At 37.5% G+C, this 19158-nt stretch overlaps 1 protein-coding gene across 8 annotated transcripts in view; it reads left to right on the top strand.

Annotated features, from left to right (window-relative positions):
* The window catches only part of POLQ (DNA polymerase theta), a 116871-nt gene extending 97988 nt beyond the window's left edge, over nt 1–18883 (top strand). For 3 of the 8 annotated variants that reach the window (XM_055383755.2, XM_063704097.1, XM_063704096.1), the window contains 4 exons: nt 7350–7474; nt 11176–11329; nt 14394–14512; nt 16897–18883. In XM_055383755.2, the coding sequence (XP_055239730.2) occupies nt 7350–7474; nt 11176–11329; nt 14394–14512; nt 16897–17052 (554 nt within the window). In that variant the 3' untranslated portion in view covers nt 17053–18883. Of the gene's footprint in view, nt 1–7349; nt 7475–11175; nt 11330–14393; nt 14513–15012; nt 16854–16896 lie in introns of those variants that run through there. The other 5 variants (XM_063704094.1, XM_063704093.1, XM_031009771.3 and 2 more) reach the window with 5 other exon arrangements.
* Nucleotides 18884–19158: the final 275 nt, after the last annotated feature.

The following is a 19158-nucleotide window of genomic DNA, read 5'->3' as shown; positions in this document are numbered from 1 at the left end:
AGAAAAAAAAAAAAGGGTTATAAGACATTATTTGCAAGTCTCATGGTAACCTCAAATAAAAAAATATACAACAGATACACAAAAACTAAAAAGCAAGAAATTAAATCATACCACCAGAAAAAATCACCTTTATTAAAAGGAAGACAGGAATGAAGGAAAGAAAGAGAAAAAAAACCATGGAAGAACCAGTAAACAACAAAATGATGTTGTCCTTAACTGTCAATAATAACATTGCATGTAAATGGACTAAACTTTCCAATAAAAAGACATAGAGTGGCTGGATAGATTTTTTAAAAAAAGAAAAACAAGACCCAGTGATCCGTTGCCTACAGGAAACACATTTCACCTCTAAAGATATAGACTGAAAATAAAGGGACGGAAAAGAGATTCCATGCCAATGGAAACCAAAAAAGATCAAGAGTAGCTATACTATTTATCAGACAAAATAGATTTCAAGACAAAAACTATGAAAAGAGACAGAAGGTCATTATATAATGTCTTTTACATTATATAATACTCCTTTTGAGTCAGTTAAGCAAGAGAATATAAGAATTGTAATATGCACCCAGTATTGGAGCACCTGGACATATAAAGCAAATATCATTAGAGCTAAAGAGAGAGAGAGAGATCCCAATAATAATAACTGGAGATTTCAACACCCCTCTTTGAGCAGCAGACAGATATTCCAGACAGAAAATCAACAAAGAAATTATGCTAAATCTTCACTATAGACCAAATGGACCTAATAGATATTTACAGAACATTTCATTTAATGGCCATACACATTCTTCTCCTCAGCACATGGATTATTCTGTAGGATAGACTATATGTTAGATAACAAAACAAGTTTTAAAATATTCAGGAAGTTAATATCAAGTATCTACTCTGACCATAACGGAATAAAACTAGAAATCACTAACAAGGAATTTTGGAAAGTATACAAACATGGAAATTAAACAATATGCTCTTGAGTGACCAGTGAGTCAATTAAAAAATTAAGAAAGAAAATTTAAAATTTCTTGAAACAAATGACAATGGAAATACAACACACCAACACCTATGGGATACAGCAAAAGCAGTGCTAAGAAGGAAGTTTATAGCTATAAGTGCCTACATTAAAAAAAAGAAGAAAAACTTCAAATAACCTACAATGCATCTTAAAAAACTAGAAAAGTAAGAGCAAAGCAAATCCAAAATTAGTAAAGGAAAAGAAATAATACAGATCAGAGCAGAAATAAAGAATGAAATTGAAACAAAGAATACAAAAGAACAACAAAACAAAAAGTTGGTTATTGGTTTTTTTTTTTTTTTTTTTTTGAGATGGAGTGTTGCTCTGTCACCCAGGCTGGTGGGCAGTGGCGTGATCTTGGCTCACTGCAACATCTGCCTCCTGGGTTCAAGCAATTTTCCTGTCTCAGCCTCCCAAGTAGCTGGGATTACAGGTATGTGCCACCATGCCTGGCTAGTTTTTGTATTTTTAGTAGAGACAGAGTTTTGCCATGTTGGCCAGGTTGGTCATGAACTCCTGGCCTCAAATGATCTGCCCATCTTGGCCTCCCAAAGTGCTGGGATTACAGGCTTGAGCCACTGCACCTGGCCTGAAAATAAGTTGGTTTTTTGAAAAGATAAAATTGACATACCTTTAGCCAGACTAAGAAAAAAGGAGAAGATCCAAATAAAATCAGAAATGAAAAAGGAGACAGCACAATGAATACTCCAGAAATTCAAAGGATCATTAGTGGCTACTATGAGCAGCTATATGCCAGTAATTTGGAAAATCTAGAAGAAATGGGTGAATTTCTAGACACGTACAACCTGCCAAGATTGAACCATGAAGAAATCTAAAACCTGAACAGTCTAAGAACAAATAATGAGATCGAAGCCATAATAAAAAGTCTTCCACAAAGAAAAGCCTGGGACTCAATGGCTTCCCTGCTGAATTCTACCAAAAATTTAAATAACTAATACCAATCCTACTGAAACTGTTCTGGAAAATAGAGGAGGAGAGAACACTTCCAGACTCATTCTATGAGGCCAGTATTACCCTAATACCAAAACCAGACAAAGACATATCGAAACAAACAAACAAAACCTACCTACCGGCCAATATTTCTGATGAAAATTGATGCAAACATCCTCAACAAAATAGTAGCAAATGGAATTCAACAATATATTGGAAAGATCATTCATCATGACCAAGTGGGATTTGTCCCTGGGATGCAAGGATGGTTCAACATATGCAAATCTATCAATGTGATACATCATATCAACAGAATGAAGGATAAAAACAATATCATTTCAATTGATGCTGAAAAGGCATTTGATAAAATTCAACATTCCATCATGAAAACCCTCAAAAAACTGGGTTTACAAGAAACATACCTCTACATAATAAAAGCTGTGGGTATGATAGACCCACAGCTAGTGTCACACTGAATGGGGAAAAAGTGAAAGCCTTTTTCTCTAATACCTGGAACATGACAAGGATGCCCACTTTTGCTTTCATCACTATTATTCAACATAGTACTGGAAGTCCTAGCTCAAGCAATCAGATAAGAGAAAGAAATAAAGGACATCCACATTGGAAAGGAAGAGGTCAAATTCTCCTTGTTTGTAGAAGATATGATCTTATATTTGGAAAAACCTAATGACTCCATCAAAAAACTATTAGAACTGATAAACAAATTCCTTAGTATAGTTGCAGGATACAAGATCAACATACAAACATCAGTAGCATTTCTATATGCCAGGAGCAAACAATCTGAAAAAGAAATCCGGAAAGTAATCTCATTTATAATAGCTACAAATAAAATTAAACACTTAGGAATTAGCCAAAGAAGTGAAAGATCTATATAAGGAAAACTTATAAAACACTGATACTAGAAATTGAAGAGGACACAAAAATATGAAAAAATATTCCATGTTCATAGATTGGAAGAATCAACATTGTTAAAATGTTCATACTCCCCAAGTCAGTCAACAGATTTAATGCATTCCCTATCAAAATACCAATGACATTCTTTACTCCTCACAGAAATAGAAAAAAAAAAAAAAGTACTACAATTTACGTGGAACCACAAAAGACCTAGAATAGCCAAAGCTATCCTGTGCAAAAAGAACAAAACTGGAGAAATCACATTACCTGACTTCGAATTATGCTACAGACATATAGTAACCAAAATGACATGGTACTGGTATAAAACAGGCACAAAGATCAGTAGAACAGAATAGAGAACCCAGAAAGAAACCCACACATCTACAGTGAACTCATTTTCAATAAAGGTACCAAGAACATACATTGGGGAAAAGACAGTCTCTTCAATAAATGGTGTTGGGACAACTGAATATGCAGAAGAATGAAACTGGACCCCTATCTCTCTATATATACAAAATAAAATCAAAATGGATTAAAAACTTTAAGACCTCAAATTGTGCAACTGCTACAAGAAAACATGGGAGAAACTCTCCAGTATATCAGTCTGGGCAAAGATTTCTTAAGCAATACTCACAAGCGCAGGCAACCACAGCAAAAATAGACAAATGAGATCACATCGGGTTTAAAAAAAACTGCACAGCAAAGGAAACAACCAACAAAGTGAAGAGACAGCCCACAGAATGGGAGAAAATATTTGCAGATACCCATTTGACAAGAGATTAATAAGCAGAATATATGAGGAGCTCAAATAACTCTGCAGAAAAAAAATCTGATTTTAAAATGGACAAAAGCTCTGAACAGACATTTCTCAAATAAAGACATACAAATGGCAAACAGGTTTATGAAAAGGTGCTCAACATCATTGATCATCAGAGAAATACAAATTAGAACTAGAAAGTGATATCATCTCACACCAGTTAAAATGGCTTTTATCCAAAAGACAGGTGATAACAAATGCAGGCGAAGATGTAGAGAAAAAGGAACCATCATTCACCTTTGGTGGGAATGTAAATTAGTACAACTACTGTGGAGAACAGTTTGGAGGTTTCTCAAAAAACTAAAAATAGGCTGGGCATGGTGGCTCACGCCTGTAATCCCAACACTCTGGGAGGCTGAGGCGGGTGGATCACAAGGTCAGGAGTTTGAGACCAGCCTGGCCAATATGGTGAAACCCTGTCTCTACTAAATATACAAAAATTAGCCAGGCATGGTAGTGGGCACCTGTATCCCAACCACTTGGGAGGCTAAGGCAGGAGAATTGCTTGAACCGGGAGGCAGAGGTTGCAATGAGCTGAGGTCACGCCACTGCACTCCAGCCTGGGCAACAGAGTGAGACTCCATCTCAAAAACAAAACAAAACAAAACAAAAAACTAAAAATAGAGCTATCATATGATCCAGCAATCACACTGCTAGGTACATACCCAAAAGAAAGGAAATCTGTGTACTGAAAAGATATCTGCATGCACTCCCATGTTTATTGCAGCACTATTCACAATAGCCAGGATTTGGAAGCATCCTCAGTGTCCATCAGCAGATGAATGGATAAAGAAAATGTACAGGTACACAATGGAGTACTATCCAGCCATAGAAAAGAATGAGATCTTGTCATTTGCAACAACATGGATGGAACTGGAGGTCATTATGTTAAGTGAAATAAGCCAGGCACAGAAAGACAAACTTCACATGTTCTCAGTTATTTGTCACTCAGCTAAAAATTAAAGCCATTGAACTCGTGGAGATAGAGAGTAGAGTAATGGTTACCAGAAGCTGGGAAGGGTATTGGGGGTAGGGGGTATTGTTAATAGGTACAAAGAAATAGTTAGAATGACTAAGAACTAGTATTTGCTAGCACAACAGGGTGACTATAGTTAATAATAATTAATTGTGCATTTAAAGATGACTGAAAGAGTATAATTGGAAAGTTTGCAACACAAATGATAAATGCTTGAGGTGATGGGTACCCCATTTTCCCTCATGTGATTATTATGCATTGCATGCCTGTATCATAATATCTCATGTACCCCATAAATATGTACACCTACTATATACCCACAAAAATTAAAAATTTATGAAAAATGTAAAAGCAAGGTACAAACTGGGAAGAAATATTTGCAGTACTTCCATCGAACAAAGGATGTATATCCAGAATATATGAAGAACTTTTACCATTCAATGCTCAGAAGCTAGACAATCCGATAAATTAAAAGTCAGAAAATTTGAAGAGACATTTTACCAAAGATATGAATGACCATATTAAACATTGTCATTATTTGTCATCAAGCAAAAGCAAACTGAGATGCCAAAAACAAAGAGATGCCATTACAAAAACACTAGAATGGCCAATATTAAAAACAGTCTTTTACATTGTTCATTTATTTGTAAAATGGTAAAACTACTTTGGAGAACAGTATGGCTCTTTTGTATAAAGTTAAACATCCATTTAACTATATAACCGTGCAATTCTACTATCGTATTTGTGCAAGAAAAATGAAAGCATGTCCAAAGGAAGGCTCGTATGTGAATATTATAGCAGCTTTATTCACAACAGCCAGATTCTGAGAACAGGCCACATGTCTATCAACAGGAAAATGTATAAACAAATTTTGTTATACCTCCACAACAGAATAGTATAGATCAAGGAATAGTAATTAAATATTGATATTCAGTACAATATTGATGATTCTTAAAAATGTTTTTCTTAGCAAAAGAAGGCAGACACAAATGAGCATATACAGTGTCATTCAATTTGTATGATATTCATGAACATGAAAAACTTAAGAGTATCATAAAGCAGATGAGTGAGTGTCTAAGGGTGATCATGGGGCCTGACTGTAAAGGGAGATGAACATGTTTTGTATCTTGTAGTAGTAGCTGCAGGGGTGTGTATATTTGTTAAAATGCCTCAAGCTGTTTAAAGCGAGTGTGTTTTGTTGCATGTAAATTATACCTCAGCACTGATTTTTTTTTTTTTAAAGTAGCTCTTTCAATTTGAGTATTTGGAGGTCTCCTATAGGAGTTTGGTAAGAGATTTTGTAGAAGTGCAGCCTCTTAAATCTCACCCTTTTCTTTCCTCTTTACCCAAAAATATCACAGTAATTCTTAAACAGAAAAAGATGAGAGTCCAGTGGCTTTTGGAAATTCCCATGCTATTGATTACATATCACCAACAGCAAAGGATTCATCTTGGAGATGCTTAAGACATAATGACTGACCCAGATTGCAAAGGATGAATGTTGGTCTAGGAAATACAAATACGTTGAAATACTACACTACACATAGTTTTTTTTTTATTTTAAGAAGTGGGGGCCAGGCGCGGTGGCTCACGCCTGTAATCCCAGCACTTTGGGAGGCCGAGGCGGGCGGATCACGAGGTCAGGAGATCGAGACCATCCTGGCTAACACAGTGAAACCCCGTCTCTACTAAAAAATACAAAAAATTAGCCGGGCGTGGTGGCGGGCGCCTGTAGTCCCAGCTACGCGGGAGGCTGAGGCAGGAGAATGGCGTGAACCCGGGAGGCGGAGCTTGCAGTGAACCGAGATCACGCCACTGCACTCCAGCCTGGGCGACAGAGCGAGACTCCGTCTCAAAAAAAAAAAAAAAAAAAAAAGAAGTGGGTCATGTTTATTCCTAGTGAAATATTTATCGTAACTCATGCATTAATTTCAGCAAGGTCCTACTTTGGATCATAGTGTAGATGGTAACAAGGAGCTATTGAAATGTTTTAAACCTAGGAATGATAAGATGAAAGAGTAAAAGGGGATTCACACAATCAACAGACACTTGTGAAAAGTGATGTGGAATAGTCTTAAGATCCTGGAATAAAGACACCTAGATATCTGCCCCGTTCTGGAATTTTTAGTTTTACGTTTTGTTTTTGTTGTTGTTACTCAAAAAACAAAGGCCATGTAGTGGCTCACACCTGTAATCCTAGCACTTTGGGAGGTGGAGGTGGGCAGATCGCTTGAGCTCAGATGTTTGAGACCAGCCTGGGCCACATTACGAAACCTCATCTCTACAAAAAATACAAAAATTATCCTGGCATCGTGACGCGGTGCCTGTAGTCCCACCTAGGCAGGAGGCTGAGGTGGGAGGATCTCCTGAGCCTGGGGAGATCCAGGCTGCAGTGAACCATGATAGCACCACTGCACTCCCACCTGGGTGACAGAGTGAGCGAGATCCTGTCTCAAAAACAAAAAAACCCAAAGAGTTAGAGTATTTCATTTCTAAAGTCTCTTTTATTTCTAACTTTTTGAGTCTAGAAAAAGTGAATGAAAGTTCATATGCCTGATTTGACAATATGATATTAATGTTAAGAATCATCGTGGGGTTTTGGTATATTTTGCTATATTTAAGCCAGTGAATGAAGTGAAGGATAGACTTTGGTTCTAATTATTTCTGTATTTTCTTTGTAGGGATTAATCAATTCATGACAGAGACAGTGAAGAATTGTAAAAGAGACGGATTTGTTCAGACCATTTTGGGAAGGCGTAGATATTTGCCAGGAATCAAAGACAACAACCCTTATCGTAAAGCTCACGTATGTTGAAATTTTTTAGGAATTTTAACTTAACATTTCAATGACATGTACTTTTTCAGCAGAGTAAATATCCGTTTTAGGGATTACTGGCATATTAATTGGATTTTCTGTATAGACAAGGTCAACCATTGGTTTCATTAAGGACTTCTGAAGTGATGGCACATGCCAGTATTTGCTGAACAGAGTCTGGGGGATTAATGTAAACATGTGTTTACTTAATAATACTTTAAACATGTTCTGTTGCAGTAAACCAATTATTTATTAGCTTAGGTAATAAGTTGTAAATAAACTTAATTTTTACATTTGCTAATTATTCTTTGTTTCCTATACCATATACTAATTTATCATATCATACCAAATCGCTAACATTCCTCAGAGATCAGCCAGTCACTAAATTTTGATTAATTTTTGGTTCATTCTACTTGTTTGCTTATTTTAAAAGCACTATCTGGCCAGGCACAGTGGCTCATGCCTGTAGTCCCAGCACTTTGGAAGGCTGAGGCAGGAGGATTGCTTGCGCCCAGGAGTTTGAGACCAGCTTGGGCAACATAGTGAGATCACCTATATCTATAAAAATAAATAAATTAGCTGAGTGAGGTAGTGCAATGCCTGTAGTCTTAGCTACTTGGGAGGCTGAGGTGGGAGGACTGCTTGAGCCCAGGAATTGGAGGCTGCAGTCAGCCATGATTGAACCACTGTATTCCAGCCTAGGTGGCAGAATGAGACCCTATGTTTAATTAAAAAAAAAAAAAAAGGCACTATCTCATCAGAGATTATTAAGATATCCCAAATAGTGAATAAGGCTATTTTTAACGGCACTTAAAAGATTTATTGATATTTGCTCAAATTATGTTTAAGTCTCTTTCTGAATTCATTGGGATTCATGAAAGTATTCTGTGTACCTAAGTATTTAAACTTCTAGTATAGTTCATATCTTCCTATTTTAACTAGATGTTTTTTGCCCTTCACCCATAACTTTGTGTTTTAGTGCTCATTAGACATTGTATGTAATGAAAATACCCCGCTAAACTTCTGTATGGAGCTCAAAGCCTTCAGAGCATTAATGCTTTTAGGGACTGTGGAAGAATAGTTGGCTTTTTGTTACTGCTTTACTCTCTAGCCTCCCATATATCCACATGCAAATATCAGATATTTATCAGGCTTTTACCATATCTCTAAGTGAACTAGTAACTTTAGTTGATGGACTAGGAAACTTAAGTTTTAAGTCTTGGAAGAGATAATGCAAACAAAAAAATATATATGAAAACATCATTGATATACTTAATTATTTAGGTTTCAGGGAGAAGGAAAGACTTAAACAGATTCTTGAAGGCTAAAGTTTAGGCTGTTGGGAATGAGAAAAAGACAATGACAAAAGGATAACTGAGTGAGGACTGGCTAGAAGCCAAACTGGTAGGAATGGAGAGTTTGAGTTGTCACATAGGGGTAGATAATTTTCTCCTGGATAGATGGAGCCAGCTAGAACCTAGGAGACTAAAAGGCTTCTTCTAAATGACAGAAGGCTTTTAGTGGCAGGCTGAGAAATTTGGACTCGATCTAATAATACGAATTGATTATGTTTTCTGAAATTTACATGATAAAAAATGGAATATGTAGTTATTAATATAAATGAATCATATAAGTTTGTGAAAATTAATATTATTGTACCTGAAGATGCAAGAGAGTAATAAGACTTTTTCATGCCAAATACTTCAGTGTTAAAGTTCTGATTCATTATGTTGCTGCTGAGGAAAAATATTCCAGCCCTCTGAATTAGGAATAGAGTAAACACAGCCAGGTTGTTTTTTGGTTTTTGTTTTGGTTTTTGCTTTTGTTCAAACTTTTGTTGTACTGAAAAATACATTCTCACACATAAAGAATGTAGATTTCACTAAATTATCACAGAGCTACACCTGTGTAACTACCACTCAGGGCAAGAAATAGAATACTGTCAGTGCCCCAGAAGCGCCCCTCATGCATCCTCCTAATCATCACCCATCGCCTTCCCAGAAATAGCCACTGTTATAACTTCTAACACTATAGTTTTGTTTTGCATTTTTTTGAGCTCCATATACATCATATATGTATATTTTGTATCTAGCTTCTATCAAAATTACATGGGTAAGTCATTCTTGTTTCTTGTAGGAATAGCTGTATACTCTTATATAAATATACCATAATTTATCTATTTTTCTCTTGATGAGAACTTGGGTTTTCAGTTTGAAGCTAAGCTATTATGTTTTTGAACATGCTTGTACAAGGTTCTTGGTGCACATATACATGCATTTATGTTTGGTAAAGACACAGTGGTGGGATTGCTGCATATTTTCAACTTCAGTAGATAAAGCCAAATTGTTTTCTGTGGAGATTATAGCAGTTTGTCCTCCCATCAGAAGAGTATGTGAGTCCTCACTGCTCTGCATTCTTGCGGACACTTGCTATTAAGCTAATATAATTTTAGCTATTCCGGTGGGTATAAAGTAGTATCCTGTAGTTTTAATTTGTGAGGCTACTAGTGAGGTAATCTTACAAATGAGCAACCTTACAAATGTGTATTAGCCATTTAGTTATTTTTTCACGGGTAAATACCTATTCTGGTTTTCTTTTTAATTTTTCTGTTGAGTTTTCTGCATTTTTTCTTATCAATTTGTAGGAACCTGTTACTGGTTACATGTGTAGAAAATATTCTCTCCTACATTGTGTCTGGCCTTTTCTCCCACTCATTAGTAATTTTAGGTGTGGAGAGAGGTTTTTGTTTTATTTTGTTTTTCTTAAAGACAGGGTCTCACTATGTTGCCCAGGCTGGTTTCAAACTCCTGGTCTTAACTGATCCTCTTGCCTTAGCCTCCTGAGTGGCTGAGATTACAGGCATTTAATATACTAGAAGTTGGGTATAGCTCAGATGACAGAGGACTAGAGAATACCTCTCATGTTACATTGACCCCCTTCCCTGGAGTAGACCTTTTTCATTTTCGTAGATATTTTGGGGCACCGGGAATGATATTCATATATAGATTACACCTGGATATTAACCCAGACTCCCTTCTCTACTCTTCCAAGATGATTAATTTTAGTAGGCATGGTTCCCTGCCAAGAAGCACTTCGCAGCAGTCATTTCAAGGAAGTTGTAACTGAATACCCAGGGATCTAGGATGTGCGTTTTCACTAGCGGCTAAGGATTTGCCTCAGCAGCGCATGAAAAGCTCTGATTCACATCAGAGGGCTCCATACCTGCAGGGCTCACACTCTATATTAAAGACCAAAAGGCCATTGGTATAGAGGGTGTGCTTAGGACATTCCAACCCCCCTCCCAAAGAATGATATTCTACTTATTTAGGATTAAGATTATTTTGAGGAGCAGATCTTTTAGAATGATGTCTAGAACAGCTAGAACACTGATGAGCTAAATACATCTAAGTGCAAAGTAGTTTTTGGATGCTAACTGAGTAGTCAAGATATCTAAGCTGAAGCAATCTGACCTTATTTTTGTCTGCCCTAATGTGGAAACCCCAGAATCTAGAGCCCTGGATCATGATAGGTGTTATTCTTAGGATGCAGCCTAATAGTTGGTGTTCTGGGTCACATCTCAGTCCAGCTTTCCAGTCTGGCTGCAAATGTGAGCACTGAACTGTGGACACTAAAGGAAAGTATGAAACCGTGTTGGCATATCTGGTGGAGCACCTGTTAATTGTTTTTTCTAGGCTGAGCGTCAAGCTATCAACACAATAGTCCAAGGATCGGCAGCTGATATTGTCAAAATAGCCACAGTTAACATCCAGAAGCAATTAGAGACCTTCCACTCAACCTTCAAATCCCATGGTCATCGAGAGGGTATGCTCCAAAGTGACCGAACAGGTTTGTTCATAGATGAGGCCTGTGCTGTAACATGATGAGAATAATTGTATCAGAAATGTAAATGGGAAGTATTTTTTATTTTATTTCTCAACAGTTCTCAAATGTTTTGGTCTCATGATGTCTTTATACTATTAGAAATTATTAAGGATTTCAAAGAGCTCTTGTTTTTGTGGGTTATGTCTATATATTTACCATATTATAAATTAAAACAGGGAATTTTAAAACATTAACATTTAAAGTAATTACAAACTCACCATATTTTGACATGTCACATATTTTTATGAAAATAACTCCATCTCTTAAGAACTAAAGAAAATTCTTGATAGGTGGCTTTATTTTACATATGTGTAAATCTCTTTAATGTTTGGCTTAAGAGAACACAGCTGGCTGTTTGTATCTGCTTCTGTATTCAATCTGTTGTAATATCAAATGTCCTGTAACCCTCTTTGGGAAACTCTGTACAGTCTGGGATGATGCATGTCTCAATTTGTGGGAGACGGATGGGTTTCCCAGGATGTGGAATTTCACTTCTATACCAGGACAGTTGGCCACTTTGCTGCACTCTTACAAGAAAATAAAACTGAAAAAGGCAAATAGCCTCATAGTGTTATTATGAAAGTAATTTTGACTGCAGATTTTGGGATCCTTTGTGGTCTTCAGACCATACTTTAAGGATATGTTGATATTCCTATTTATGACCTTCAGTGTTCTCTGGTCTTAGAATATACTCTTGATCTCTTTATCACATATGTTCCTTTGCTGATATTGTTTTCTTGTTCTTACTTTCAGAATATTTTCCCTGAGTTTTCCCTTTATTGCTTGGATAAATTATTTCTTGTACTAACAAGTACAGTGAAATTTTCTTTTTTTCTTCTGTCACATTCCATATTTCTGCTTTAAATACCATTTCACTGTCACTGAGATTGTCAAACCATGACAGCAGATTTTTTTTTTTTTTTTCACCCAGGCTGGAGTGCAGTGGCACGATCTCAGCTCACTGCAACCTCTGCCTCCTGGATTCAAGGGATTTTCCTGCCTCAGCTTCCCGAGTAGCTGGGATTACAGGAGTGTGCCACCATGCCTGGCTAATTTACAAAAATTTTTTTTTAGTAGAGAGGGAGTTTCACCATGTTGTCCAGGCTGTTCTAGAACTCCTGACCTCAAGTGATCTGTCTGCCAAGCTTGGCTTCCCAAAGTGTTGGGATTACCAGCGTGAGCGATCACACCCAGCCAGGAGGCATGTTTTAAATTTTCCTGGGAAGAAATTAAGGTTTGGTGCATACAGAGGAAGAAAAAGCTGCTAGAGATGGGGCAGAAAGGTCATGATTAGTTATTGAGGATGAGATTTGCTATTTCTAGAAGAGACATACATACAGGTTATAGAGAATAATACAGCCAGTTATAGCGTGTTCACTTATGTACAAAAATACGTAGATAACAAAAGTTTATTTTCTCATTAAGTGAGGATTATTAATTTTGTCATCAGTCCCCCTTGAAATATCTGAGGCCCCTCATTCATTTTCAGTGTGGGACTATGTGTGTATATACACACACATACACATTTATATTTAATTGAGAGAATATATAATTAAACTTATTTGGAGAGTAATACTGTGCTGTGTGCTTTGGGGATTTAGAAGTAAAAGTTATCAATCTATCTTTAAATTTAAGGTCTATTTAAGAAAGGAGAGGAAGATATGATACCTGACTGAAGTATTTGTATTAATTCCACACAGCAGAGTGATAAATGTCAAAATGAGGATACAGACAGTAATGACTTTAAGAGTCAGTGGAAGGCGATATGGCTCTGTCACTGAGGATGGCTTCATGATGTCATGCCAGCTTAAAGTAGCACTAGGTCAGTAGGATGAAAGGAAGGTGAGCGTGAGGAAGCAGACCACATGGGGAACAAGAGCATCATGGCATTCTAGGTCAGAAGCCAGGTAGCCAAGGGAAATCAAGAGGGCAAAGGCATGGTCATCAGAAAGCAGAAAAGCTAGAGCATCCAGACAGTCAATGGTGTGAGCCAAGTGTGGCTTCATGGGGCAGATCCGATTTCAGCTGAACAGGTGAACAGAGGTACAGCCTTTGCAGTCCTAGTGTGGAAGCAGCTTGCTGCAGCCTCAGGTGATTTTGTTTGCTTACTGTGTGAGAGCCACCTCTGAGCAAACTGGCACTGCAGATAGCGACAGTTGAAGAACTCTCTCCCTGAGGGAAGCACCAGATACTGAGGGAGATGTTACTCATGCTGGACCTGAAAGATAAGTAGGGAATTTGGACAACAGAAAGGAAGATGACTACTATGAGGTTTAAGCAAACAAGTAAAGGCAGTTCCAGTAAAGGTGTTCATGTTGAGCTTTATCTTTTTGGTCAGAAGGGCATAATCTGTACCACTAGGTCCAGCAAATGAGGAAATAGTAACTAAGTCTAGTATATATTTTGGAGTTGTGGCTACTGGAAGGTATGGATTATCTCCACAGAAAAACGTACAGACATAGACTCTTACATATAACTGCAAGGGGTTTATGTACTCTCTGAAGTCCACTTTGGGAGCCTAGGTTTTACAATTACTTGTTTGGAGTGTATACGGTTCAACTGGGGAAGCACCAGTTCTATCACGATGACACTTCTGGCCATAAAAAGACATGAGGGAGTGTCCCCCTTAAGAAACAGTGCCTAACAATATTAGTTTGCTTTCCTGGGGCAGGAATCAGGCCCCATACCTCCCTGGTGCTATTACTCAGATGATGGTTGGGGGACTCCATGGATAGAGAAAATGTTAGTTATTCATGAGAAATAAGTTGGACTAGAGCTTGGAGCAGAGTTCCTCACACCCAATTTACTGACTTCTTTGGGAGACTCCTTCTTTCTAGGAGGAAGTTTGTGAGTTTATACCGGATACTTAGGGTAGGTAGCGACCAGCAAGTAGTTATTTTCCTGATAGTTCTTATTCTTGTGTGTTTTAATCTTCTCATTAAAATTCCTCAGAGTTACTCAGAATCTCTAAAAACATTCTCCTATGACTTAGCGACATGCTGATCAGTTTTGCTCCTTTTTCATGAAGTAGGATTGTCACGAAAGAGAAAACTGCAAGGGATGTTCTGCCCAATCAGAGGAGGCTTCTTCATCCTTCAACTCCATGATGAACTCCTATATGAAGTGGCAGAAGAAGATGTTGTTCAGGTATTTTTGCAATGCTTGTGTCCATTCCATAGGAAGACAAGACACTGTATTGTCAGGCCGACAGCTTTGTTTCCTGTGCATGAGGATTTTGGAACTCTACCCTAGCCCTGGGATGGCTATATAAATGTTGAGTCCTTACAGGTAGAAAAGGAGCTAAGAGTGTTCCGTTTTGTACTAGTTCTTAATAAGTGAAGAAATTGCCAATGCAAGATGTTTTTGTCTTGGAGGAATTAAACAAAAATCTGGAGTCTTTCCCTTAGGGTTTCTAAGCTCCAAGCATTCTAGCAAAAACTTTCAGAAATTCCTGCTCATCAGTGAAGAAGAGTATGAGATGTCTTTTTATTTATTTATTTATTTTATTTTTTATTTTTTCTGATTTAGCATTTTAAGCACCACTGGGTGAAGAGCTCCAGTCTGGTTTATAACCTTCTCAGGGGATGGTTTGGGAAACATTCTTTGACTGGGCAGAGTTTGTTAACTTCATTTTTTTTTTTCCTTAGGTAGCTCAGATTGTCAAGAATGAAATGGAAAGTGCTGTAAAACTGTCTGTGAAATTGAAAGTGAAAGTGAAAATAGGCGCCAGCTGGGGAGAGCTGAAGGACTTTGATGTGTAACTGTGCTGTTGATGAAGTCCTCCCAGGGAAGCCTGTGCAGATGCAGTCACCTGGAAAGAACAGAGATTACCCTTTCACCTACCTCAGGAAAACAAACTTTCAAGTCTTGATAGACTTAGCCTAGTAATTTTATAGTGAGAGTTTCAAACTATATATCAGTGTCTATCTTTATAGCATCAAAAACTTCTAGGGTCGTGGGGGAAGTAGAATACCAAGTATAATAGTTACATTCACTTTCAAAGAGCATCTATGAATTTGCCTTTTGTAACTTACTGTGGCTTTAAACATATTCAGAACAGATGCTTGAAATATGCACTTAGCACTTTGGTTCCACATCTGTCTGGGTAAACCATGAAGAAAATGAAGCTGCTGCCTCTATTGACCCAGACAGCAGCCATAGGCAGATAAAGATTTGGTTTCACCCTGGTGGTGGTAGGCATTGTGTGTGACTTTTTTTCCTCTAATATCAGTTTTACAGTACGGAAATAGTATTTTAAAATAATATTGGCTAATAAATTATGAATTCTATAAAGTAGTAAGACTTGGTATGGTTGGAGTGTAGGAATGAATATTCATGAAATGTTTCTTATTGCTTTTCCTTCCCTAATTCATACAATGAATGTATTTGGAATACTTACATATTATAAAATAAACTATACCTCTTCAAGAGGTATCCTGTTCTGTAAGATCAGATGTTTTTATTGCAGGTCAATATAATACTGCCAGCGACAGAAAATACCCCCTTATCAGTCCCTTAGTGCCTCTTTCTGTTTGTGGCATGGTGAGAAAACCCATGCTGAAAAGATTGTACTTTGTGATCCCAATCAGAGGGATGGAGCTAATCTTTTTGCTGTTGAAATAAAATGAATTTATGAGAAACTTTATATCAACAATTGTTTTGTTAAAAATTATAGTTGGTCTAAGAGTATCCCTTATTTAGTTACTCCATAGCTTGTTCATAGGAAGCACTGATTATATTCTTAATCAGTTACCAGAAGAGCTCTTTTATGTTTATTAATCAGAATAATGAAAAAAAGATAGTTGCTTTATAAAATGTAATGCATTATCAGTAGTTGGGTATTAATGCATAAGAGACTTAGACATAGTTTTTTTGGGGTGGCAGGGTAAGAAAGGGAGAGATGGTAGCAGTAAGAGGGAAGAATATCATTATTTCTTTTTCCATATTTACCTGTATTATGTTTCTCAAAAGCTGAAGTGCTGTCAGTATTCTGGTAGGCTTGAAAGATCTGGCACAAGAGAAAGCTCAATCTGTTTACCTGTGAGTGTTCTTCAAACATGAGGGCAAGCAAAAGTCCCTTCTGCCTCATTCTCTGCAGCCATGGCCCAGCATGTGTAGTCACATGCATTTTCTCATTCTGTTTGACCTGTCAGCTGGACCTGAAACAGGCCATCCCCATTTTGCATGATTCAGATGTGCACAAATCCCAGTTACTATGGTTTACTTAATAACACGAGTCTCCCCTGCAACACAATTCAAATTTCAGTTACCAGTGGATATTAACTGTGAGTAACTGCATGAAATTCAAACTTCACTGATAGTTCTTCAAACCACAACCACTGTGTAAATAAGAAATGCACATTGTGTTATGCAGAATAATGCCCCCCACCCCAAAGTTCACATCCTAATTCCTAAAATCTGTGAACTATTATATTACATGGCAAAAGGGACCTTGTTGATGTGATTAAGTTAGAGATCTTGAGGTGGGGGATTATCCTGGATTATCTGAATGGTTCCATTGTAATCACCAGGGTCTTTATAAGAGGGAAGCAGATGGTCAGAGTCAGGGAAGATGTGACAACAGAAACAGAGAAAGATTTGAAGATGCTACACTGCTGGCTTTAAAGTTGGAAGAAGGGGCCATGAGCCAAGGAATGCAGGAACCCTCAAAAAATTGGAAAAGGTAAGGAAATGGATTCTCTCCTAGAACCTTTTGAAGGGATGTAGCCCTGCCAACACCTTGACTCTAGCCCAGTTAAGACCATTTTGGACCTCTGTCCTTTAGAACTGCAAGACAATAATTTGAATTGTTTTGAGCTAGTAAGTTTGTGGAATTGGTAGCAGTAACAGGATATTCATACATGCATCATGATGAGGACCAGTTACATCACTTCTTCCAAAGGCTGTCTATGATTGGCTACTTCACATCTGTTATTCACTTTACTTGCAGATGGCAAAATGTAGTTGTGTTGATTGCTTGTCTCCCAGTGGTAAATCCACATTATACAAAAATGGATAATCAAAAGTAGAAGTTGGCTAATAAAGATCAAAGTGTACCAGAGAAGTAAAAAATAACACTGGAAGTGAAATTCAAATTGAACATAAATGGAATTACAGAAGAACTACCTGCCTGGGAATGCTGACACTGCTGCTGTTTGAGATATGGTAGATAGGCAACCTGAGAAACAGTAAAGGCACAATTTACATAAATGAGGAAAATGGTTGTGACAAAAGGATAAAGATGTCCCAGAGGAAGCGATGCCAACAAAAAACTTCATTAATTTTTAATCTATAACTTTAATTCCATCAAAGTCTCATCAGGATTTTATATTTTTTAGATAGATAGTATCTTAAAACTCACCTGAAGAAAAACCAGTACCTGGCCAGGCGTGGTGGCTCACGCCTGTAATCCCAGCACGTTAGGAGGCCAAGGCAGGTGGATCACGAGGTCAAGAGATCGAGACTATCCTGGCCAACATGGCAAAACCCCCTCTCTACTAAAAATACAAAAAATTAGCCGGGTGTGGTGGTGGGTGCCTGTAATCTCAGCTACTTGGGAAGCTGAGGCAGGAGAATCACTTGAACCCAGGAGGTGGAGGTTGAAGTGAGCCGAGATTACGCCATTGCACTCCAGCCTGGACAAAAAGAGCAAAACTCTGTCTCACACACACACACACAAAAACTACCAGTACCTATCAAACTTGAGAAATAACAAAGATTTGTATCAGATATTAGGATGTATTACAAAGATACAATAGTTTCAAATTATATACAGGGGATAGAAATAGGTAAGAGTATTAAAACAGACTAAAGAATTTAAGAAACAGACTTATACATATATGAGAAATGATTAAAATGTCATTTCAAATTAGTGGTGAAAGATGGGCTGTTCATAAACGCGATGTAGTGTAGTGATAAGAGTATCCATTGGTAAAAATATCAAGTTGGATCTCTATCTCAAATGCTCACAAAATACTCCAGATGGATTAAAAGCCTAAATATTTAAACGAAGACTATGAAAGTAAATTTAAAAAATATGAGAATGTTTATGACTTTATAGAAATAAAAGCCTTCTTTAAAACAAAGTTCTAAAATCATAAAGGTAAAAGATAAAACTTGACTACATTATAAAGAAAAATTTTCAGTATAAAAGGGACATCAATAAAGTTAAATCATGAAAGACACTGAACTGTCTAACCCAGGGGCCATGGCACAACAGCAAATCCAAAACAGATCCATAGCCTAAGTAAGGCTGAGTTAGCAAGCGAGGACCATATGGTGCTAACCCCAGGTGACAGCAAACCACACATTCATCAGTTGTACTTCAGCACATATCAGTGGAAGGTGCTCAAGGGTCACAACAGACCAGCCACTGTTACAGAGTCCCAGAGGATCCAAGGAGGAAGACAAGGACCAGCACCCCTCCTTCCTTATCATGAGTTAATGTAAGCCTTCCCCTAAACCCAGAAGCCAATCTTGTAAGGAGGAAGAGGGAGAGACTACACAATTCCTAGGAAGACTCAAAGGCAAGGAAAAATCAGTCATAGAAAATAAGCTACATTTTAAAAATCAACAATAGACAAATGATCTGTAGTAGAGTCTGACTCCATCTTTTGATGTTTGCTGACAAGTTTTGAGCCTCTATTCTCCCACTTCCTCTTCTGTCCACATCTGAGTAAGCTGAGAAGAAATCCAATGCTCCCTTCTTTGGTGCCAGTGGGATTTTCAAACCCTGCAAGCCCCATGCTGCAACCCCTGGCCCACCTTCTGACCACAATAAAAACCCAGTCTCT

This window comes from Gorilla gorilla, chromosome 2 (genome assembly GCF_029281585.2).
Source record: "Gorilla gorilla gorilla isolate KB3781 chromosome 2, NHGRI_mGorGor1-v2.1_pri, whole genome shotgun sequence".
Lineage (NCBI taxonomy): Eukaryota > Metazoa > Chordata > Mammalia > Primates > Hominidae > Gorilla > Gorilla gorilla.
This window is presented reverse-complemented; position numbering and strand designations above follow the sequence as displayed.